This window comes from Pollachius pollachius (genome assembly GCF_949987615.1).
Source record: "Pollachius pollachius genome assembly, chromosome: 17".
NCBI lineage: Eukaryota > Metazoa > Chordata > Actinopteri > Gadiformes > Gadidae > Pollachius > Pollachius pollachius.
The window spans coordinates 12,315,071-12,340,497 of record NC_136950.1 but is presented as its reverse complement, the minus strand read 5'-3'; the positions used below and the strand labels follow the sequence as shown (position 1 = coordinate 12,340,497).

Genomic DNA, 25,427 nt, shown 5'->3' with positions numbered 1-25,427 from the left:
ACCGTGTTTAGTGACGTATATGCAGCGCCAAGCTCAGAATGCTGTTATCTATCTGAGCGGTATGTTGTTGTATTTGTCGTCATATTTGAGCATGTAAATCGTTTTGTAGACAATGAAAATGTTTAATGTGTAACTTAATGTGTTATGAATTAAGTATGTGAACATGCTACAGCGCTGTTATATCAGCTAACGCTTTGCAAATGCACTTTTTGTGGGTTTTATTGTATACATATGCGTCAGAGTACTACAGGGTTTCCCCGTGTGTTTGTTTGCTAGGAGGGAATGTGGTCCTGTCTACGACCGTTTACATGCAGTGACACGTTTTTCTTTGGCTCATGCAGGTATGAATGTTTTATCTGTTTTGTGTATATTATCTATGCTGGTCATGTTTATGTTCGTGGGAGTGCAGTCAATTGCATTCATTATGCTATTTTGTTTATTTTCATGTTATTGTTATATATTGTCGGAATGCTGTTGTCTATCTGAGTGGAGGAGGGAATGTGGTTCTGTCTACGACCGTTTACATGCAGTGACACGTTTTTCTTTGGCTCATGCAGATATCAATAAATGAGAAAAGCCATCCTCCATTGTTGTCCAGCCGTCCTTCCACCCATCCAGCGCATTCACCCCGAACACAACGCAGACCATTATATCCGTTAACGGATGTGCGCCCATTCATGAACAGTAGCAGTGCGGGCACACCCGTTACACATTCACATACTTGTTGTACAATATTGTTGTGTCAACACTGAGTGGAACCATGGATTGGTATGAGACACTAGCCTTGCGCTGTACACCCCCGGTTTGTCACTCTCCAGCCTTAGGTCACCCATATGTAGGCCCGTTCTAAGCTGCTTTAAGTCCTCCACATAAACTCCTTTAATGCAGTAGTCCAGTCAGTAATGCAGTTGACTTTTCTCTCACATGCTAGGTGATGTCATTAACCGTGAGAAACCTTTATTTTAAGTGTGTGAATTTGTGTTTGGCTTAGACTAAACAAACGTACAAAAAAATATGAAACACATTTTTGGTGGTTAATTGTTTCTTTGATCTTATTCCCCATAATAAATTGTTTTTTTTTAATACACTCGAATATGCAACATTTTGATAACTAATAAGAAAAACTTTCTGTAACATTTTGATTTTTGTATTGAGTAGGAAATAAGTAATAATCATTATGATCAAGCTACGAAAAACAAATCAATATTCAGACCAAGGCTGAGTAATTATTACTAATCCCTTAGTTGGAGAGAGCTAGTAGAGTGTCTGTATGAATAACTTGAGGATTTAGGATAAACCTGGCAACCCTCTACGTCACATAAAAACCGTATCTCATTTCCGGGTTTCAGGTTCAACCATCAACATGCTTACACCGAAACTAGAAGACACTCTCACAAAACTTTATGAAAGTCTCCGTAAATGTAAATTTAATCATAGCTTAAAATGAAGTTTATAGAAAAGGAAAACAATCGGACATTCATCTAGCGTCCACTACTTCGCACTGCTGCTTCGAGTTCAATTTGAACCATAAATCGTATAACCTGCTGTAAAGATGGAAAGGTATACATCATGGATTACAAAGAAACATTTCCTTTTCCCCGCTTCTTTTATTATACGACTCGCTTTGGTAATTTATGGCGACTACCAGGACAGAACCATGGAGGTGAAATACACCGACATCGACTATCACGTGTTTACGGATGCTGCGAGGTTCATCACTCAGGTATCCTCATCAACATTAGCAGACTTTTCATCGCTCATCTTGTATACCGGTAGGTGTGGTTGTAGTGTATCGGTTATGCTTCATGTGACTTGGAAAAGTCATTATTTTCAGATGCAAGGTACCAAAGGGGTTTGATCTATCAAATGTTTGAATTTGATTTGACATGGACTGTGCAAATCAACACAGTTCCAATAGGGGTATTGATCATTTTCAACTGTCTGATTTTATTAAATGATGTATTAAAATAGAACCAAAATTGAATCATAGAACCACAATACATGACCGATATGGAAATACAATAAAATACACCTAATAACGCAATACAGTTTTCATCATAAAACCACAATACAATACAGGTATGGCAATTCATCAAATACAAATACCACAATACACCGATAAACATACATCATACATCAAACGTAGTTACGAGTACAATAATGACATAGTTGATAATGGCTTTTGCTGTACATAATGTGTTTGTGTCGTGCTCGGTGCTGCTGTTGTGTTTTTCACACAGGGCGAGACGCCATACAACAGATCAACATACCGTTACACTCCTGTCCTGGCCTGGATTCTCACTCCCAACATCTACCTGAACTTCACGTTCGGGAAGATTCTCTTCGTCCTCTGTGATGTGCTGACAGGCTTGCTCATCTACCAGTACCTCTGCCTGCGGGGGATCAGCTCAGAGGTCCGTTTAAATAAGAGTTGTTCAGATAACGATACCAGTATCAGAAATGACTCGATACATAACCCTTCAATAAGAAAAAGTGCTATTAGTAGTTACTGCTCGATGCTGTAGTGGTATATACTGGGTATCGGCCGATACTCAAGTTCAGGAATCTGAACTAAAAAAGAGTATCAGAACATCTGTAATTTAAATGAGTTTGCCGTGGTCAAGCAGGGTGATTTTTGTGTAGTACGCTACTTTACACCGCCAACGACACAAAGGGCTTTCACTAGAAGAATCATGATGAATGATGAGAAGAATGTCATCAATCAGGATATTTCTGAATAACCAACAACCAACTCTTTGTTGTTTTACTTTTGATCTGTGACCAGGTTGCATGTCGTGTCTGCTCCCTGTGGCTTCTCAACCCCTTGCCCATTGGTGTCTCCAGCCGGGGCAATGCCGAGTCCATCCTGACGGCCCTAGTGCTGTGCACACTGCTGTGTCTAGAAGGTGGGTTGGACTCAGAGACAACCTGTTGTTGACTTGCATACTGTAAATGGAAGACATGGTTGAGTTCACACCATCAAAGTCGAAGTGTTTACACCAAATACACAGTATAACCTATGGTGGGTAGAGTACTGAAAAACTATACTCAAGTAAAAGTACAATTACTTCCTTCAAAATCTACTTACTAAAAGTAAATGTTCCAATTGGAAAACCTACTTGAGTAAGAGTAAAAAAGTACTTTGTTACAAAGCTACTCAAATTACAAGTTACTTCACATTTTTGTACTGCAGTGCTTGGATCAGTGAAAAAGACATAACGTGTGTGTGTGTGTGTGTGTGAGTGTGTGAGTGAGTGAATGAGAGAGAGAAAGATGTACTCTTAAAACATTTCTTCATTGTGTGTATTGTTCATTAAACATATATACAACAATACATACAACAAAATTAATTTCATGTCATTTCAAACAAATTGACACACTAAAAATTTAAATAGATTTCAGCTCTGTGCATATGCCAAAGGCAAGAGCTTTGTAGGAACACTGCCCAGGATGGATTGGTTAGCTGATGGGCCAATCAGATTTGTCTTGACGCGATTGCTATTCAGCCTACGTCAGCATGCACGCACACTCACAGCCAGACACAACAACGATGAACAAGTTCTAGAGTGGTCTGCAGAATACATACATTGTGTAGGAGTTCTGATGAATATGAACAATGAATTGTGATGTACATTGATAATGCTGGACTAGTTTTACCAAGGGATGTCCAGTATAAATATAGCCTACATCTTGCTAGATGTAGGAATTATTTTTGGATGTACTGGATTGTTTTGGAATATTTAAGGAGTATATATATTAAGTATAATAGTACTGTCCATTGTAACTTGTACTTACATTAAAGTAAAAGTAGATAAAACTATACCTACTGCTATACAATGCTGCCCTAGTGTGCGTTTATTGGGCCTTTCAGCACAGTGTACCAAAATGAATCCCTTGTATCATTGTTTTTACGGCTTACTTAAAAACGAAGAAAATGAAATTCTGATATAGACTGGGTTAATATAATGTATTTCTATGTCAATAGATACTGACTCTTATTTCTATTCATATTTCTATTTATTTTTCCTGATCCTTAAAAAGCGTCCATTTTTGTTTTAAAGGCCGTCGTCTGACGTGGGCAGCAGCGCTGTATGGCCTGTCGGTCCACATGAAGATCTACCCGGTCACATACGCTCTGCCCATCGCCCTGGCCCTCCGCACGCAGGTGACCCCTGGAGGCCAGACGGAGGCAGTGCACCCGCAGCGCCGGTGGTGGGGGAGCAGTCTGTGGGGGTTCCTCCGTAGCTTCCTGAACGGAGAGCTGCTGCTGTTTGCTGTGGTGGCAGCCATCGTGTTCTTTGGGCTTGGCGCACTCTTCTATCACATGTGGGTCACCTTCTTAAATAGATATATGAAATTTGAGTTTGGTTGGAATAGTATTTAGTATCCAAATAGGGTTTAGCGTCTCAGACCCTTGTAGTGTATTGAAACAGAGTGGCACATTTTATAGACAACATCACAACATTATCATGCTCCTAAACAACGGTACTAAAAAATAAACACAAATAGGTCTTGAACGAGTTCTCTCTAGAGTTGTCAGTCCATTCTGGTCTAACATGGTGTACACTGTAGAAGAGTTCTCTATGAAGATGTAAAGGGCTCATTCCTAGGCTAGAAAAACACATCCATTTATATTTTCATGCGATAATTAAAACAATCATGAATATTATATTCAATTTCTGCCAAGTCTGTTCAGCTGTATGCCACAAGAACCTTTTTAAGTCTGAATTTAATGAAACATGAAGGGTCACCTCAGACACCTTCAGTGGTAAGATCAACATCCTCCCCTGTCTGTCTCGTCCCTTTATGTTAAGGTACGGCTGGGAGTTCCTCTATGAGACCTACCTCTACCACCTGACCAGGAGGGACATCAGGCACAACTTCTCCCCGTACTTTTACATGCTCTATCTCACTGCAGGTTGGTATCCTCCCATCCATCTAGCCATCACTCAACTCCAAAGCAGCACTAGTTATCATGCAACGAAACTGAAAAATAAGTATATTTTTTATTTGAATATACCACTTATAGCAGGGAACTGAAAAATAAGTATATTTTTTATTTGAATATACCACTTATAGCAGGGAACTTCCATATTTTTCATAATATGGTAACGGGATTGTTGTTGTTTATAATCCCCTACTACTGCATTGCCAAGGACTTGAAAACTAAATCGTTTTCCCTGCCTAAGCAACCTTTCTAGGTCTAGCCTCTCACGTGGTGCTTCTCTCTGCTCTGTTATGTCTATGTAGACCTTGTATTTGTATCGTCTATTATATTGTCTTTTTTCTGGAACTTTGATCCGGGAATAAAGTAATTCTTCATTCTGCATGCAGACAGTGAGTGGAGCCAGTGGCTGGGCCTGGCAGCCTTCGTGCCCCAGCTAGCGCTGCTCCTGCTGGTGTCCTGGGCCTATCACCGGGACCTGGCACTCTGCTGCTTCCTGCACACGGCCATCTTTGTTTCCTTCAACAAAGTCTGCACCTCGCAGGTACAGAGCGCAAATGCACAGAACACAAAGTGTACCAAACAAAGGGCAAAGCGACAACCAAATGTCCCTTTATGTCGTCCTATGTTGTGACAATAAACATTACTCTATTACGGTAGGATGATTTTAAAATATGGTTGAGGTGGTATACAAAAAATACATTTTTTTGGTTTAATTCATTTCTTTGGACAATTCTACACAAATTTGTAACAGAAATGTTGTTATAGATATTCAAAGAAGGTTCGTAGAAAGTAGCCTAATCCAAACATTCATCCTAAACAATCTCTAATGTGTAAAGTTGGGCTGCATTTGTGGGCTGATGGTCCAACCTTGTTTCTCCATTACTTCCTGTGAGGGTGCCGGTGCTTAATTGGCTGTGTTTCTGTCCTTGTTTTTCCAGTATTTCCTGTGGTACCTGTGCTTGCTGCCACTGGTGATCCCTAACCTGACTCTTTCAACATGGCAAGGAGTGGCCCTGCTGGCTCTCTGGTTCACCGGACAGGTAACATGAACTTTTTCCCATTAAAGACCAAAAAAATATGTGGATATTTTTTTATCCTTTTCTACATTTGGATCAATGTAATTATTATTTCACGTGACAATGTTTTCTGAATTGCAAAGCTATTGATGTCAATTTTTTTTACTTATCTTTTTTCGGTGCACTCATACTGTGTTTTTCTGTATCAAATTGTATCAACTCCTCCGTGTTTCAGTCACGCAGTCAAAGTTAAACGTGTTCTCTCCCTTTGCAAGGGTGCTTGGTTGGGCCCCGCCTACTTCCTGGAGTTCAAAGGTCACAACACATTCCTGGCCATCTGGTTGGCCGGACTGCTCTTCCTAGTCATCAACTGCTTCATCTTAGTTCAGATCGTAGTCCATTACAGACCTGTAGCACGGGCCGCACAAGGGCAAAAAGACAAGTGATGCTCCCGGAGATTTGTATATCGTATGTGTCTGTCTGTGGGGGGAGGGGCAGGGGGGGGGACATTTTCACATTCCCAAAGTATGAACAATAAATAAAAAAGGGGAGGTTTTGGGAGAATATTTTTATTTAATGAACATAAGACTGGAATCCAACAAACACTTTGTATCTCTCCTTAGAGGTGTGTTGTCAATTTGCTGATCGTATTCAGTGCTATAAATAGACTTTAAACCATTTGGAACCTAATCAACATTAAAAGCTAGGGTAGGCAATTTGGGGAAACCAGTGAGAGTAAGCTACATTTAAAACGTATCCAAGCATTCTAATTAGTGTGATATACACTTGAGTTTATGTGTTGACGAAGGCCTTTGGTTTATTTAGCTTTGGTGATGTGTGTGCGTGCTTGCCTGTTCAGGTATAAGAGTAATTGCAATTTTAGGAAGTAACGCAACTGAATAAAACGCTACAATACAGCACTTACAAAAGCAAGGTACAAAATGTGTAAGATACTTTCCGTATGTCCACAGGTTTTCTACTCCGTCTAAAACACAGTATCAAGGCCTTGTTAGTGACTGTATGTGAATCTGTTTAATTCATCCCCAATACACTATCTTAATACACACAGAATTATGAAGTTTTATATCTATTCCTCCTTTTCCTGAAATATATTCTCCATAATATTTCTATACCTCCCTAGTCTCGATTTTTTTGTATAAAGAGGTATAGTAAAATGGAGAGAAAATATTTTAGGGGAAAAAGAAGGTATAGAAAAATGGAGAGAACAATCAATTAGAAAAAAGGAATAGAAAAATGATGTAGAGAATATATTTTTGGGGAAAAGGAGGTAGCATATAGAAAATAGATGGAGAGAATAAAAAATGTAGAAAAGGTTGAGAAAACTGGAGAGAAAAGAAAATGTAGAAAAAGGATGGAGGGAATAAAAAATGTAGAAAAAGGAGGTATAGAAAATTGATGGAGAATAAAAAATGTAGAAAAGGAGGTATAGAAAAAGATGGAGAGAATATATTTTGGGGAAAAGGAGTTATAGAAGGAGAATAGAAAAAGGAGGTATAGGAAAAGATAGAGAATAAAAATCGAGAAAAAGGAGGTATAGAAAAATGATAGAGAATGCAAATATTTTTTAAATTAATATATTTATGGATTTATATTACATTTATTTAAACAAGACATATTTGTGTGGATCAGAAATGTGTTTGTGAAACTTATTTTTGTTTATGGATTTATTTTACATTTATACATACCGATATCCATTTGTGTGTGCATTGAAATGTATTTGTGAGAAGATAGTAATTTATATATAAATCACAAAATACATTTGTGAATCCTTCTCTGTGCATTCATTATTAATGAGACTGTTCCATACGGCTGCGGTGGGGGATGCTAAGGAGCAAGGCATCCTCAGTTGTCTGTCTCACGTATGTGTTCTATTGATATGGCTTGTTTTTAACCTTTCAATTTATCGGTTAATATTGCTGTATACACTTGACTGTAATGGGTAAATTTGTCATTTTACCACAGGGTAGAACGTTTAAAGGCTGTGTTGCAGGGTTAATTTTCCAACGAATTTGTGCAATTTGCTTGTTGGTAATACAGATTTAAACTGTTATCCATTGTATTTAATGTTGGTAGGTATCACAAAACGGAATGTAATATGAAAAAGTAGGTACTATTTTAGCGGTTTGCTATTGATTCTTATTTCCCCCAGAATGCACTGCATGACGTCACGTTGGGGAGATACGGACCAAAGCCGCATTGAGACCCTTGAGAGTAGAGACTAGTAAGAGTATTCAGCAGATTATACAGATACATAGATAAATACATAGACATTATATATAGTTAGTATATGCTACACGTGAACCTCCTAAGATGGCGCAATTTGATTGGTTCGCTATCTCAGGATATTGGGCAATATCCCATGATTGACATCAAACTCGATATTGTTTTCATAGCAAAATGTCCGCTAATAAGGTATGTGAATTGACCTTGATATGAAGCGTCCGTAGCGCAATATAATATAACATTAGTTTTTTAAAGAGATAAGGAGCTCTCCTCTCCTCTCCATTTATATGCTTTATAACAACAGGAGCACCAACCCCACTCCGGCTCCCGTGGGGACGGTCTAATTGTGCATGATGAGGGAGGGTTACAGGGGGAACTCGCCATTAGTCAATGACCAGTACCTAAAGAAGTACCGTATGGACCGCAAGTCCCTGAGCCAGACCTTCCCCTGACTCCAAGAGGGTGGCTCTTCAAGGGTATCCGTACTCACATAACGTTGTTATCCCCTGTGTATATATAGCATTATGTATTCAACATTTATCCTTGTCACACAGCATAATTTTCTATTTTTTTATTATTCTTTATTTTTGAAGATTTTCTGTGTTCTACGTCACAACTGCATGTATTAAACACATGTAGGTCCATATAATTGTCTTATAGAATAAAAAATGTAACATGTCGATGATTGATTATCTATATTTTATATATAAAGGTCTACTCAGGAAGTAAACTTGTTGTAATCTGAATAGACGTGGTTGTATTAGTGGTTTTCTGAGTTTTCGAGTTATTTGCTGCTCCCTTCATGATTAGCATGAAGGCAGTTGGCAATCTATAGTCCTAGTATAAAGCATTGTGTAGTATCCTTTCAAACAATTGCTATTTAAACCTGCGTAGGTAATAACGATGCATTTTTTCCAATCGGCTTGCCGTAGAACTCGAAACCCACTGACAATTCAGGAAATACTCCTGACAGGTTCTTTGGCGTTGGCCAAAAATTGCATAGGCTTGAGCAAAAGGTTGTGGGCGTTTCTGAATACCATCGACATTATCGACATTAGACTCTTCTCTTACCTTTACTGCTCGCTTGTCAAGGACAGGAACACAGTACGTAAGTAGTTTATATGACGTTGAAAGACTAACTCTCATGGCTTTAACTCTTTTTAAGTTAGTGTTATTTATTTATAAGTATATTTAGGTCGATTTATTATGTCTTATTAGGATTGTGTAAAGTAAGTGTGTAAGTGTGTCGCAGTTTGGATGCATGACAAATAACAACGTTACATTCGAATAGGTAGCACTTCCTGACATGTGAAATACTAAAGTAATAGGAGTTTTAAGCATTTACTTTACAATGTCGCAAATTGAAATGACCGCTGTATCAGCTGCTGTTTGTTACAAGGGCTATGTAAATGGTGGTATTAAGGAAAACTTCGCTCTGTTCACTTGTATGTGTTTTTTCTTGTGTTCCTCGTCCTATTTCATGTTTCACCGGCAGGGCATTTCGTGAATTCCGGACCTAGTGGATACAACACAGTTACTGTTTCATTATTCTCTCACGTTTCTTTCTTTGTATCAGACACAATGGCATCCTCAACCCCTTTGACCGAGGCCAACACCACCTTTACCCTGGCGTTGTTCAAAAAGATCACGGAGGAAAACAAGACTGGCAATGTCTTCTACTCTCCTCTCAGCATCTCTTCGGCCCTGGCCATGGTGCTGCTGGGTGCACGGGGGAACACCTCCACACAGATGTCAGAGGTATACACGCACGCACACGCACACCTAATATGTGAAAGTATGTAGCATAATTATTTTGTATGCACCATTTGAAGTTGATGTATTTGGGAAAATGATGTTGAGTTCACATGTTACCAATTACACAGTAAATGTATGGGTTTATTCCATAGGTTAAGTGTAATTAAGTTGGTAAAGGCATATCGAAACAATCTTGTTGGACTAATAGTATACAGAGATAACAAAGTATAGAGAAATAAATGAAATGATATGCATCATATTTCCCTTATTAGGTTGGAACCATTCTTTTAGAAATCATCGTTTTAGGATACTATCAATGTGTTATCAATGTGTTATCAAAGTGAACCAAAGCATAACCTTCAGTGTTACCACTGAAGGTTACGTATCCTGCTCACTATCTCACTATCTCTATCTATCTCGTCTCATGATCTCATGACCCGCCCTTTTTTTGCAATCCTATTCAGCCTTTTTCAGTATGAATCATTGTAGGTTTTTCTCACAGTCAGCACAATGCTGACTGTTCTGTGATCCCCACTCCCTTTTCATATGTTATGTTACTATAGCAACAACACACACACACACACACACACACACACACACACACACACACACACACACACACACACCAGATGTTTAATGCCAATAAACCAATAAACCTACTACAAACCGTAGTAGTTGTATCCATACAGACAACTGCCCATCCCTCTTTTCGGCTCTTTCACAATATGTCTGTGTATGTTACGGTTTTCCGTAGGATTTAAGTTTTACGGTTTATAGGTGATGCAAGCTCTTGGTGGTTAGTGAGGTTCACCCCTTCACTGTAAGCAGCATGTTTAACAGCACATTAAAGAAGTATTCATGCAGTTAATTCAACTTGTTAACTAAGCTCAGGTGTCTTGCGCAACCGTGGGGTTAGACCTTGGTGTATGAACAAGTGTTCTCTTTCTAGTTGGTTGTTATCAAGAGCTTGCCTCTCCTTATCTTCCGTTGACGGTAGTAAAAGAAGTCATGTGTGCCTTAATGTAAATGTGTAAAAAAAGAAAAGATCGACTGACAGAGAAAGGTATGCAATGAGTGATGAATGCAAGGAGGGGCTTTGAGTCACCGGAGTCCTCCCGAGGAGTTGAATGGAGTAAAACCCAGTGACCTACTTTGGTCCTTAACCTGTCCACCAACATTGAGGGTTGAGCATACCGCGGCCTATTGACATTGGAGTTTCTTTTTTTTCACATGCATGGGTGCTTGCAAATACTCACTAGCAACCGTGCACACACACACACACACACACACACCGTGTGCACACAGCTGACCTCCCCAGCCGTCCTCGTGACCACAAGTCCCTGCCGAACCCCCTCCAGGTGCTCTGCTTCTCCGAGGCAGAGGGACCCCAGCAGCAGGCTCTTCCAGCACTGGCACAGATGCAGATGCAGCAGAGGGCGCCCACCACCTTTCTGCCACCGTTTCTGCTCAAGAGGATGGTACCAGGAGCCAAAGCTTTAAACGGGGCCATTTTGGGTGTTCTAGCTAGCTTGAGTTAAACTAACAGGTGGCTGATCAGGGTCTTTTGGAGTCAACAAAAGCGTTATTATCCCCAGGGAAATAACATGGCTCCTTCTTCTCTTCTGTTGCGCTGCTATGACGTTGTGCGCATGTCTTTTGAACGGGCTGCAGGTCAAGAGGCCAGAGAGCCAGTGGAGATTTTCTGGGATGTTATGAGATGTGATGGGATGCTGTGCAACATGGCTGCTTCTTAACTAATGGGATGCCTTCATACCCAATGCGGGACTTGTTGAGTGTGTATGCTGTTTTGACTGTTATTTAATTTCTTTCTTGCTGTTTCTGTTAGAAAAATACTGGAAGCGCCAATCGTTGTTCTTGCTAGACCGATTGAGCTGGTGAAGACTTCAGACTCACCTAAGCTCTTCATCAGAACACTCTAAAACTGCCTTAGAAATGTACAAAGCAAGATGTTTACATGCCATACCTCTTCTAAATAACATATCTTTACATATTTCTACAATTTCCCTCTCTGTCATTTTCCTTAAGGCTAACAAATGTTTGACTCTGCCTTGCCTATGTGGGCTCTATCAAAGTACATGGCAGTAGCATTTCATTTCTTGCTGCTACTGACTACGTTCTAGTTTGTGTTGTGTGAGCATTCGGGTGGCGGAACGCGGCTGTACATCATCTTGCTGGTGGACAGGGGAAGTGGCAATCTCTCACGCAATCTAATCTCTCAGACAGTGGTCTTACATTGTGTTTCTCCCCCTCCCTCCCCTCCCCTCCCCTCCCCACACACATACTCTGTGCGATGTAGGCGCTGCAACATCAGAAGGGCGAAGAGGACATCAACGCCAGCTTCTCCAAACTGTTGAGCGAGCTGAACAAGCCAGACGCGCTGTACTCCCTCAGTCTGGCTAACAGGCTGTATGGAGAGAAGACTTTCCAGTTTGTTCAGGTGAGGCTTAAATTTCAAAGATGCATTTCTATTCTTCTTTTCTGTACGGTAATTCAAGGTATGGTAGGTATTATAGGTAAGATAGGTCTTTATTTTTTACTACTCATTTCTACTCGTAATTAGTTAACACTCAAAAAAACTGGGTACACAGAACACAACTCAAAGACGATAAATGATCATATTTAATTGTTTCCCAGCACTAATGGCATCATTGATGAATGATGGCATGAATACGTCAATACAAATAAAAAGTGTCTCATCATCTCATCATGTGACTTTCCAAACATGACCTGGACATATTTTCCTCCATCTATAGGTATTATGTAATTTATTGTGTGATGCTACATGTGGGGGATTGGTTGAATGTTTCCAGGAGTTCCTGGATAAAACCAGGAAGTACTACCAGGCAGACCTCCAGTCTGTGGACTTCCAAGCCAAGGCAGAGGAGGCCAGGGTGGAGATTAACAGCTGGGTGGAGAAACAGACACAAGGTGGGACACAAACACACATATGCAACAATCATACATTCATTGTGTATGTGTGCGAGTAGTACTTATGTCTCTTATTGTGTTATCTTGAAGTCGCAATGTGTTACATTTCAACTAGTTGGTAGCTTAAAGCTACCCTGACAATGTTATCGACAGTGGTTTCAATAATGGTATGATGTTATACATGATATAAAATAAATTATTTAAATTCTGGCCAACCTATACCTCTCTCTTGGTTTACAAGGGTTAGGGTTAACCCTAACACTAATCCAGTTTCCTATCCAGTGAGTGGACAGAACCCTGTCATTGAGTTTTAGCATTCTGAAAGTCACCACATACTCACTGGGAGGGGTTCATTCTTACACATTGCGACTTTACGCATTCAATTGGAAGTTTCCACCAAAATGCTGCATTTTCTTTCCTTCTTTTGATTCTTTGTCTTTGTTCACTTAGATAAAATCAAGGATCTGTTGGTACCTGGTGTGGTTGACTCGCTGACCAGGTTGGTGCTGGTCAACGCCATCTACTTCAAGGGAAAGTGGGACAAGCAGTTCAAGGAGGAAGCCACCAAGGAGACTGCCTTCAAACTGAACAAGGTAGCGCTGCAAGACCGGAGCCAAGGGTGGGCCAGTTCACCACTGCCATCTTGGCGCTGACACCCACCACAACTCAACCTAATGGTTGCAGATTGCAGGCTATGACTTGCAACAGCCAGCCCTCCATGCCTGGGAAACGTTATAGTGTCCGGTTGTGATTTGAGTCAGAGATGTGGAACATTTGAGAGAAGTTTATATTTCCTTGCATAACAAGCTTCAGGTGTCCGTGAAAAGGGGGATAAATATGTTTGGTGAACAGAGAATTGATCTCCATAAATCTTCTAAGAAACATACAATTGGTGCTTTTTCTAACACATGCTTGACACATTTTGTTAAAATATCAGTCTCTTTTAATTCAGAGCTATTTTCAAAATGGTCATCGTGTGCGTAAGAACCGTAAGAAGTCTTGCCACATACAATATATATAAATGCTGAAAGAGCACCATAATGAATGGGAAGGACACACCCTTCATTCCACACAAAGAGGAACTGCAGCGTGACAGACGGGTGTGACCTCAACCGGGCTTGGCCGTGTTGCAACACAGATGAAATCAAATTGAAATCAGGCCAACAATCGTTCATCATCCTTGTGATTAGAAAGAGAAATACGGCAAGCCACACCGTAGATTAGATCTTATGGACCCTATAACCTTATCAATCAAAAGAGGAGGAGAAACTCCCTTGAATGGCAATGCAGGATGCAGGCTAGCTTGATCGCAAACTCTGGATCAAATTAGCAGATGACAGTACACTTATATTGCTTCTGTACAGATTTTCTTTGGTCCAACAACCCGACCATTTTCAATCTCTACAAAACCACCATTTCCATTTGTTTTCACTTGTTTGTAGTTCATTCTAATTTTGTATTCCCATACAGAGGATGCAAGGCTTTTAAAATAGCAGCTAGAATCCATTGAGGAAAAATCCATCGGCATGGCAATATGTGTTTTCTCTTAATACATATGCTGAATGCACATAATAAAAATGTATGCACTAGCCACCTCCCAATTAGCTTATATCATTATTAATATTATAAATAATAAATATATATTATGAATGCATAACCCTGCTTGTCTTTTGTTTTACCATCAGAATGACACTAAGAAAGTGAAGATGATGTACCACAAAGCAACGTTCCCGCTTGCCTTCATCCCTGAGGCCAATTGCCAGGTAAGGTTGTTGTACTATTCATACTATCAGTGGTTATCAGCCGAATATTCAGTGTTAAGCAGTGGTTAATTTGAGCAGGATCCTGCCGGAACAAGATTCGGCACCTCTTAATTTTGGCCTCCCTGTGTTCCGATACTTATTTGGGCAGATCCGGTACCTCTCATTAAAAAAATAAAAACAATGGTTAAAATAAAATAATAATATGCATATATACGTTTACAGAACAAATCCCAAGAATTTCATGTTGTTTATTAAGATTTAACGTCATTTGAAAGAGTCTGAGATCTGTTGACACACTGAAAAGCTGGGCCAACAAACCACGACCACCACCACCTGACACTTTTGAAATTCGCCGCATCTGAGGAGCAAACAGAGTAAAAAACGGTTACCATGCATGACCACATGCGTGCGCGCCACGTACAAGTTAATTTAAATTATGATAAATTAAATAGGATATCACAGAGCAGGATTGTGAACGTTTACAATATCTCATGTCAATTTACAATCTGCAAAATGTTCAGCGTTGGCCGATTAACTCTTTTTAATTTGGATATTGATCCTGCGTGCCTCGATCCTCTTTGCAACGGAATTTGTTTATGACATAAAACCATTTAATTGAACATACACACACTAAAACAGATATTTTCGTTTTTAAATAAATATTTGGAAGCGAAAATTCATGTTTCCCGCAGTGTGCCTCTCTGCAGGGCCGCTTCAAGGAATTTGGGGGCCCCAAGCAAGACTTCCGAGCCGGGAATTTGGGGGCCCCAAGCAAGACTTCCAAGCGGGGGAGGGGGGGGAGAGAGTGCGTACTACAGTGAGAGTTTCAATGTGTGCTATCAATTAATCGCCTGTCCCCTCCCTTTTCCGTTCCATTTGGGAACATGTTAATTTAATTCATGGTTTCTCAACGGGGGGGCGTTCGCACAACCTAGGGAAGGTGATTCTGCGCTGGGAACGTGATTCTTTTTTACATTTTTTTGGGGGGGGATTTTAAACTTTAATGGTTTTCAAATTTTTTGGGTGAAAACATAGGCTACCTGAAATAAAAAGCCTATTTTCATTGATTGGTTTCTAACCCCTCTACCGTCTCAGCTACTTTTTACTGTCTATGCGCAGTGTAACAGTGGTCATACAGGCAGCGCGGTTCGGTCCTGCACACGCCCGGACTCCCGTTACATCAGCTGTCGTCATGATCTCTATAGTAACGCTGGTAAACATAACCCAACTTCGCTGGTTAACAGTTCAATAACCAACACAGCACATTCAAACATGGCCGATAGCAAGAAAAAAAGAACAAATTTAGTTTCTGCCCGTTTTCCTCCTTCCTCTTGCTGTTGTTCAGTTCTAGCTGCTCTGAGCGTAGTCTCCTCGCAAAGACCGTTGCATTTCAAATACAAAATATATAGGCCTAATTAGGCCTTTGGGCGCGATCTGTTTTCGCGGGCCGCTGTGTCCACGTTGCCCGGACCGCTGTCACGGTGCCATTCATTCATTGACGGGGCATGGCGGGAGGTGCGGGAGACGCGGGAGTGCCGTGCCCGCGGTTCCCAGGCCATTCATTCATTCGTTCACTGGGCACGGTGGGAGTTGCGGGAGTGCCCGGGCCGCGGTCACGGTGAATGAATGTTCAATCTCTCTCTCTCTCTCTCTCTCTCTCTCTCTCTCTCTCTCTCTCTCTCTCTCTCTCTCTCTCTCTCTCTCTCTCTCTCTCTCTCTCTCTCTCTCTCTCTCTTTCTCACTCTCTCTCTCTCTCTCTCTCCCCCCTCTCCTGTGTCTCTCTGGAAGTTTAATTGGGTTTATTTCAGTGATGGACAGTGCATGTCATGAATATTCATTAATAATATTTATCTTTTTCACCAAAACCGACTCAGAGGGCATTCATTGCTATTAGTGACCACCGCAAAACCAATGAAAAACGGTGCAATGGCACCTTTAAGCAATATAACACAAGTTTGAGTGGGGTTGTTAGTTTATTTAATTTTTTTATTTGGGGGGGGTGCCAGAGGATCAGGGTAAGGTGCCAGAGGATCAGGGTAAGGTCAGGAGGGCGTTTGCTCAAAAAAGGTTGAGAACCACTGATTTAATTAATTAAGGGGCGCCACCAGAGGGCGCCCTCAACACAATTGCCGCCCTAGGACTAGGTCGCCTATGCCGATCGCCGATCAGTTTGTCGTTGCATTTTATTCATAACCAGTCGTTGTCTTGGGGACCCACGCCAGCTCGGGGCCCCAAGCAATTGCTTGGTTTGCTTGCCTTCTCGCGATGGGCCTGCCTATCTGGTATTTGAGCGGGTCTGCAGGATCGCACTCTGCACAACCCAGTCAGCAAAATAGTCACGTTCACGCACGACTCCGTAATCAACGCTTTCCAAGCATCGGTGGTGATGGCAACTTTCTCCGCTAAGGACAGAATCTCACGGAGGGAGGCTACTGCTTCGCTGTACATTTTCTCCAGCCGCACAGTCATAGTTTCGCGAGATGGCACTGTGTAACCCGGCTCGAGAAATGCGATCAGATCGCGGAAGACTAACACATCAAGTCCCTGGCAAAGGCTGCCGTATTTAAAATGGCATGCATATGCATTAGTTATATTCTCAATTTAATTTACACAGCGATCCCTGCAAAGTATTTAGGTTAAATATGTAAGAGACTAGGATTAGTGTGTGTCTGGGGGGGGGGGGGGGGGACGGGTCATCGTCCATCGGCACAACCCTAGTAGGCAGCGTATTTTTTTTTGTTCCATTACCTCTTACCCCCGTATTAAGTCGCCGGATCCAACCCCCCTCTGTGTTCATGGACCTCACACTTTACAAATTAAGCACTGGTGTTAAGTGTTTAACTAAGTTAGTGGTGCACCAAGCTCATTCTTTATTATTTGTAACTAATGCAATCCTCTTTGTTTCAGAATAATTACAATGTCATACTTGGCACTGATTCCATATATTTTATTTAAATACATAAATATATGTAAATGTATGATATCCAAGAATTTCAATATCTTACTATTTTTCTATCTTGAAAAATTGCTACAAACAGTTTCATTTGGGATTAATACCATACTCTGAATATGTTGGTAAAGATCCTGGAGCTGCCCTATGAAGGCAAAGAACTCAGCATGCTGATCTGCCTGCCTATGGAAATTGAGGACGGCACAACCGGCCTGGAGAAGGTAGGAACAGTGCAGAGAGGTACACGGAGTAAAAAGAACGACCAGTATTAAAGTGCCAGTGAACTGTAATGTCGTCGTTACCCGGAGAAAAACATCTCCCTCCCCCTTCCACTTCCCCGTCGAACTGAGAGCCAATCATCTTTTTCAATGTCATAGTGTTTTGAATTTGAGCTAAAGCAGGTGGTTCACTTGCAATGGAATCAGACCCCACACGCTAACATTCAAATCAACCACCACCCCCAATTGTCTTCAGCTGGAAGCGATGCTGACCTACGAGACCTTCATGGAATGGACCCGGCCAGACATGATGGACCAGAGTGAAGTCAATGTGGGCCTGCCGCGATTCAAGATGACGCAGACCTACGACATGAAAGACCTGCTGGTCAGCATGGGCATGGTGGACGCCTTTGACATGGGCCTCAGTGACTTCTCTGGTAGGGACCACACAGCCTCGCGTGATCCAATTGTATTATATATCTTAAAAATACACTATTGGAAGGGACCATATTACTTTCTATTAAAAAAAAAAGGGAATATCCAATTTACTTGATACTCTAAGCACTGTATGTATTTATATATTGTGGTAACCCGGCACGGTGAGCGAACAACCTCCTCCCCAAACAGGACACAACTTTGCTGGGCAAAAGCCAAAAAGGCATGTTTAATCTAAAATCAAACAAAGTCTCATGCTGAAAATAATAATACAACAACAAAAAAAACCTGGGAGGAATCGACGGTCCTATCCCCTGTGGGTGGAATCCCGTCACCCACGAGGACCGGTCTCTCCGTACTGGAGCTCTAGGGCTGGGAGAGCCCTGAACGAGTGGAGAAGCAGCCTACTTAAGCCCTGCTTCTCCACCTGTTTCTCAGGTGCTCTGCATGTCCTTAATTGGCCCGGTGTGTGTGTGTGTGTGTGTGTGTGTGTGTGTGTGTGTGTGTGTGTGTGTGTGTGTGTGTGTGTGTGTGTGTGTGTGTGTGTGTGTGTGTGTGTGTGTGTGTGTGTGTGTGTGTGTGTGTGTGTGTGTGTGTGTGTGTGTGTGTGTGTGTGTGTGTGTGTGTGTGTGTGTGTGTAACTTATAAATAAATACGACAATAGACACATTTAACTATATTAAAGTTGTGTAAAACAACTAACAATTGAATAAATGGTCGAGGCTACACTGCCTGAACACACAGTCATGAATGATAGACTCATTCAGCGCCACCGGTAGTAAAACACTCCTAAAGCCCCTGTATCATGTGTGCTAGAGAGCTCCACACCCCCTCAACACCTCCTCCTCTCCGATAGGCATGTCCTCGGCCAACGACCTGGTGCTGTCCGCGGTGGTCCACAAGGCCTTCGTGGAGGTCAACGAGGAGGGCACCGAGGCCGCCGCCGCCACCGCCGCCATCATGATGCTGCGATGCATCAGGGTTATCCCCCAATTCGTCGCCGACCACCCCTTCCTCTTCTTCATCCGCCACAACCCCAGCAAGAGCATCCTGTTCGCCGGCCGCTACAGCTCACCTGAGTGATGGCTGAGGGCGGGGGTCGGGGGAGGGGTGGACACGTGTGTGTGTGTGTGTGTGTGTGTGTGTGTGTGTGTGTGTGTGTGTGTGTGTGTGTGTGTGTGTGTGTGTGTGTATGTGTGTGTGTTAGAGCCTCCAGTGTGAAGTGCATAGCGCTTGCCTACATCCATTAAGTGTTCACTTGCCTTTTAAACCAGAGGAGGCCTGCCTTGATCAAACCCGGGTGGTGCTTCAAAATGTACTTTTTTTTTTAGCATTGAGGTCACTCATGTTGGTGGTATGCATTCACATACAGTCTGTTGGGTCAACACTATGAGTAGAACCATGGATTTACTGGTATGACACACTAGCCTTGCGCTGTACACCCCCGGTTTGTGACTCTCCAGCCTTAGGTCACCCATATGTTGGCCCATTCTAAGCTGCTTTAAGTCTTCCACATAAAGTCCTTTAATGCAGTAGTCCAGTCCATTATGCAGTTACGTCCTCCTCGCATGCTGGGTTGTGTTTTTCTAATGACATAGTATGCCAGATATACACTTAATGATGAATTTTATTCAACCAATGATGATGTCATTAACCGTGGAAAACATTTATTTTAAGTGTGTGTAAATTTGTGTATGGCTTATAGAGACTTTATAAAGACTAAACATACATAAAAAATATGTTATGTATTTTTGGTGGTTGTAAATCGTTTCTTTGACCTTATTCCCTTACCATAATTAATGGTTAATAAATATTCTTTTAGGAGACTTGTGCCCTCAGAAATAAATAACAATATAAAAAACAGCAATTTTTTTATACACTCGAATATGTGTGTATAAATTTATCATTGGTCTGTTAATGAACTTATTAACTGATAAGAACATGCTGCAATATTTTGTATTGACTAGGAAGTAAGTATGTTCTGATCGTATGTGATTACATATACGATCAGAATACGAAAAATAAATCAATATCTTATAGTTGGAGAGAGCTAGGAGAGCATGCCTGTATGATAATTGCAGATTTAGGACCAACCTGGCAACCTTCGACGTCACATAAAAACCCTACCTCATTTCCGTGTTCCAGTTTTAACCATCATACGCTCGGAAGTCTGGCGTTCGAGGATTCAGGAACACCGAAACTACAAGGCACTCACATAACTTTATGACAGTTTCTCTCCGTAATTGTAATGTTAATCATATCTTACAGTTTTTCTCAGTCGCTTTTGTACATTTCTCGAATCATCCTCAACATTTGCAAAACAGTAAATGTATTATAATTTCTCTAAACAATTAGTACAAATAGCAAAACACCACGGATTACCTGCAAAAGCCAGTCTCTTGCTCAAAATCGTTAGTTCATCTCTCAAAAGTAAGTATCTGTGTCAATGAACATGTCGGTGACATCAGAATGACAAGTCCTTGTGTCATTGTGTACGGATTAGACAGTCAATTGCTTAGTCATGTTGTCAATATAACAGTACGATTCACATTTACGCTTTGACTTACGTTTGTACTGTAATTTGTTGACAGACCATGTCATTGCTAGAAATTTGAACAAAGGACAATCTCCTTAGGGTAAACTGTACATGCATTGCTGTAGGAATTACAGCGCAGTCTTCCTACACCTCCTGACGTTCATGTCTGATGGGCCACAAATTCTCATTCTCCTGCAGCCTCACTCCTCTTCCTCTTCTTCTCTCTGGCTGTTGACCCCGTCCAATTCCTTGTCCTTCCATTGTCAGACAATGTAACATTGTGTTGTGCTCCAGCTATATATATACTTGCCAGTTCATGGTTCATGAGATGCACCTTTGAGCTATTTCAGTAAACTGGTTGATCGTAGGTTGATCTAACACTTCACACATTTCCCTTCTTTAGAGAAAGTTAAGATTCACCTCATAGCAATTTACCAATTCAGGACAGATTTTGAAAAAAAAGTCTAATGGAAATGTATAGAAATATGCCTGACATATTGTGACAACTTGTTCAACCATTTTGCATGTGAAGACTTATGCAATGAACTAATGCCTAAATGTTGTGGGGGTGAGACTATTCAATATCGACCCATTACAATACATTTTGATTGACATGACATAAGCAATTGATAATGTAGGAAAGAGCAGAGAATTGTACATAATCATTTGCATGAATGTACCAAAGCATTTGCAACTTGTTTAAATAAATGAGAAACTGCTTTTTTGTTGTGCACAAGTGACACAATGATGTGAAGATTGAGCAGGTAGTTTTGAGAGTTTCATTTATGATCTGAGAAAGGTACCAAAGCGACAGAGAAAAACTGTAAAATGAAGTTTATAGAAAGGGAAAACATAATCGGACATTCATCAAGCGTCCATTACTTCGCACTGCTGCTTCGAGTTCAATTTGAACCATAATCTATATAACCTGTGGTTGTGTTGTATCGGTTATGCCGAATGTTACGCCAACAGTCCCAAAGGTACCAAAGAGGTTTGATCTGTTAAATGTTTGAATTTGAATTTGAATAGTTTGAATGCTAGATGCTGTATCGTAATATTCTCGATATCGGCTCATACACAAGTTCAGGAATCGGAATCTGAAGTAAAAAAGGGTATCAGAACATACAGCAGCGCTGTACGGCCTGTCTGTCCACATGAAGATCTACCCCTCTGCCCATCGCTCTGACCTTCCGCACGACAGTGACCCCCAGAGGTCAGAGACAGGCAGTGCACTCGCGGCTCCGTTGGTGGGGGAGCAGTCTGTGGAGGTTCCTCCGTAGCTTCCTGAACAGAGAGCTGCTGCTCTTTGCCGTGGTGGCAGCCATCGCGTTCCTTGGGCTTGGCGCACTCTTCTATCACATGTGGGTCACCTGCTTAACGTCTGTGTTTCGATGAATGAACGGCCTCTTAATGTGAAAAATATGAGTTTGGTTGGAATAGTATTTAGTATCCAAAGAGGGTTGACACTTGTAATGTATTGCCACAGAGTGGCACATTTTATAGACAAAATCACAACATTATCATGCTCCTAAACAACGGTACTAAATGATAATCACAAATAGGTCGTATTACACGCCCCTCTCCTTCCTACAACTTTTGCTTAATGGTTTCAACGAGTTCTTTCTAGAGCTGTTGGTCCGTTCTGGTCTAACATGGTGTACTCTGTAGTAGGGCTGGGCGATAAGGACCAAAATCATATCTCGATATCTTCAAGCAGAATATTGATATAAGATGAATATCGATATTTGTTGACGCCAGGGGGCATTGTTAGACTTAGAGCTTTACTGGGGCACAGGCCCCCAACTCCCAATACTCTTTTAAAACTTTTTTTTATGTGCACACAATATGAAATAGATGGCTACAGAAGGGTATGTACGAGCTTCAAAATCATTATCGTCAGTCTATATTAAAACACTGGTAAAGGTAAAGATTCAAAGATAGATTCATGAGTACCGTACAATGATATTCATTTAAACACATACACACTTCAAAGATTTACAAACTATAATATCCTCTTACTGCAGCCATTTAACATAAGAAAGATTTAGATTGTTAGCTACCTCAACCTCAATCCACATTTAAAATAAGTATTTCAGGAAAATAAAGTAACCAAACAAATAAACAAAAAGTCTCTATGACTTTCACCTTTTTATCTAAAGCAGTATTATGCAGGATGCTCCCTTTTAAGGAGAAGTTGTGCCTTAGGCTAACAAACTCTAACAAGATGGTAAAATCTCAAATGCACTTGTATACTTATTTACAAGCTGTGTGGAAACAGCATAAGTTTAGCAGAACGACATGGACTAAAAATAAATCTACCCTAGGTCACAGATATCCTCCTCCATATTCTGAATAATTTTAGGCTACATCTAGCCCCCATCATGTCCTCCTCCTCCTCCTCTAGAACTCTGCCCCTCAATTAGTGTAGCCGCCAATAGCCAGAAACATCCAAACACATATGTCTAAGTATACTCACTGCATGCATTTCATATGCTTTTCTACTTAACAAAATGGAAGCTTACCTTTTTCAGTATAGACAAAACTGAATAGGCAAAATTGAGATGTACTTCCCTCCAAGGCAAAACCAGTCACATAGCCTATTACAGGTTGTTTTTTTTAAAATGATAAAACTTTGGAATTTACCGTAGGGTCCTATAGTCATCCTGGCAATACTGCAGTTCTTTGTAGCTTAAATGCTAAAGCCTTCATACTGACTATTAATATAGCCCACTCTTATTCTGTAGATTATAGGCTACATTTTCAAATGGCAAACTTATTTGTCATTAAAGTTTGCCATTAAACCACAGATCAAATCACAGCACATCATACTAGCAATTGTTGGGTATTACCAGCATAAATATTAATGTTAACGTTAACATTAATATCACTCTATGAAGTCCATGAACCGTGACATGGAGCAGAAAGGGATTGTATCCGGGAGCTGAGCTGCCGGTGCCATGCCGTAATTCCAATGCCTCATTGTTCCGACGTCTCAATGGTCCAAAATATTTCCCATTAGATCGACATGCTACTATGCCGACGGTTCAATGTTAAGAAAACGGAACCCATTGTTCCGAAGGGCCGTTTGTCCGATAAGTCAAACAAGAGGCGCATTAGGCCGACGGTTCAATATGCCGAATAGGCCTACATATAAAGAGTTTATACCTCGCTCTCTCTCTCTCCCTCTCTCTTCATATTATAGTTATGGTTGAGTCGTATTGTGGTCATAGCCTAAGCAGGACACCTGAGACATGCTGCTAGTGGATTTGAAAGAACAACCACATTATACAAAGGTTATCATGATTTAACAGCAGCAGCTATTGCCATTTACGTAAGAAAATTGGGGCAACTATAGAGAAAAAAGGAGCCGCAGGACGCAGTTTTTTTAAACAAAGTTTTCCGAGGAGCAGTTGAATGTTGCATTTGCCGTCGCGCATCTCGCCCAGGCCTTCCTCATAAAGTAGCATAACTGGAGTCACGAAACTCCGAGAGGCCAACCCAACGAAACGGATAACGAAACACGTGCGATTATGAAACCAAAAATAAAAGACGATGAAGGCTAAGTTCCAGCAGTGCACTTCACCAAGCCAGACTGTTGCTGTGGGCTTGAACTGTCACAAGAGGTGAATGTATGAAGCGCACGTAATACAAGGACTAATACTTTCCCCGTAAAGAAGTCAAATGGTGAGTGAAAAACATTTTTTATATTTAGTAGCTGTGTGTGGGCCTGTAGCCTAGGCTACTGTGTTTGCAGTGGGCGTTTAGCCTAAATAATTTCGCTGGTATTGATTTAGTCCAGCATTACTCATTGCGCGGCTCGCAAGCCACATGCGGCTCGCCAAGCCTCTATTTGCGGCTCGCATGGCGGTAAAAATATACAGTGATATGATCATGCAGTGAATAGATATTTAAAAAAACAATACAAACAATTATTTAAAAAATAAATCAACAGCGGCATTAAAAGGTGGAAATATAGCCTTGTCTAGAAAATATGTTTAAACTTGCTCGGCTCTACGCTGACAGCGGGGTTGCCAGATTGGCGATTTTCCTGCATAACAAGAGAGAATGTGCTCTTTGGATGGACTTATTCTTATTAACTTATTCTTCAATAGCTTCCATGTTATGTGACCCAGTGTCTCCACATTATTCCAGAAAATAGCACACAGTCACACAAGTCTTAATTTTCCTCTCAAAGTGCACCAGATTGATGCATTCCAGGTTAAAAGGTACCAAATTTTCTTCCGGGGGAGCATGCCCCGGGACCCCGCTAAGGACCGGGTTCCCTCCACAGTTTCACAAAATTCTGTGGGAAACACTGCTTCAGGGAGGACATATTATTAAGCAGGCATACTTATTTATGACTGGATTTATAGCTTTCGATACTTTGCGGTAAAAATGGCTCTCCTGTTGACGTCGTCCTGTCAGTGCGGCTCTCCTGAAAAAAAATAGTGAATACCACTGATTTAGTCAAACTTATACCTCATACCGTCTACTTAGTCAAGTGTGCGTGCGTGAGTGTGTGTGTGTGTGTGTGTGTGTGTGTGTGTGTTCGTGCCCATGTTGAGAATTAGACCTCCGCTCTCCGTCCATGGTGCTGAAATGAGGTGGAGCAA

General features: G+C 41.2%; 1 protein-coding gene across 3 annotated transcripts; it reads left to right on the top strand.

Annotated features, from left to right (window-relative positions):
* The first annotated feature begins 1,355 nt into the window (after nt 1-1,355).
* LOC307088940 (leukocyte elastase inhibitor-like) lies at nt 1,356-19,533 on the top strand. 3 transcript variants are annotated; one of them, XM_079755016.1, is made up of 12 exons: nt 1,356-1,723; nt 2,241-2,414; nt 2,786-2,906; nt 9,785-9,966; nt 11,322-11,441; nt 12,281-12,421; nt 12,795-12,912; nt 13,363-13,505; nt 14,598-14,675; nt 17,757-17,846; nt 18,100-18,280; nt 19,135-19,533. In XM_079755016.1, the coding sequence occupies exons 1-12, from the start codon at nt 1,553-1,555 to the stop codon at nt 19,359-19,361; spliced, it is 1,746 nt and encodes a 581-aa protein (XP_079611142.1). In that variant the 5' UTR covers nt 1,356-1,552; the 3' UTR covers nt 19,362-19,533. The 3 variants fall into 3 exon arrangements, with proteins under 3 accessions (XP_079611142.1, XP_079611141.1, XP_079611140.1); XM_079755015.1 differs by lacking the exons at nt 1,356-1,723; nt 2,241-2,414; nt 2,786-2,906 and adding an exon at nt 9,163-9,316; XM_079755014.1 differs by lacking the exons at nt 1,356-1,723; nt 2,241-2,414; nt 2,786-2,906 and adding an exon at nt 9,175-9,312.
* Nucleotides 19,534-25,427: the final 5,894 nt, after the last annotated feature.

Excerpts from the sequence above, each read along its gene's own strand:
- LOC307088940 (XM_079755016.1), top strand. The coding sequence starts at position 1,553 with ATGGAAAGGTATACATCATGGATTACAAAGAAACATTTCCTTTTCCCC. Across the intron at positions 2,415-2,785 it reads TGCGGGGGATCAGCTCAGAG|GTTGCATGTCGTGTCTGCTC; the intron begins GTCCGTTTAAAT and ends ATCTGTGACCAG. Across the intron at positions 9,967-11,321 it reads CCTCCACACAGATGTCAGAG|GTGCTCTGCTTCTCCGAGGC; the intron begins GTATACACGCAC and ends AACCCCCTCCAG.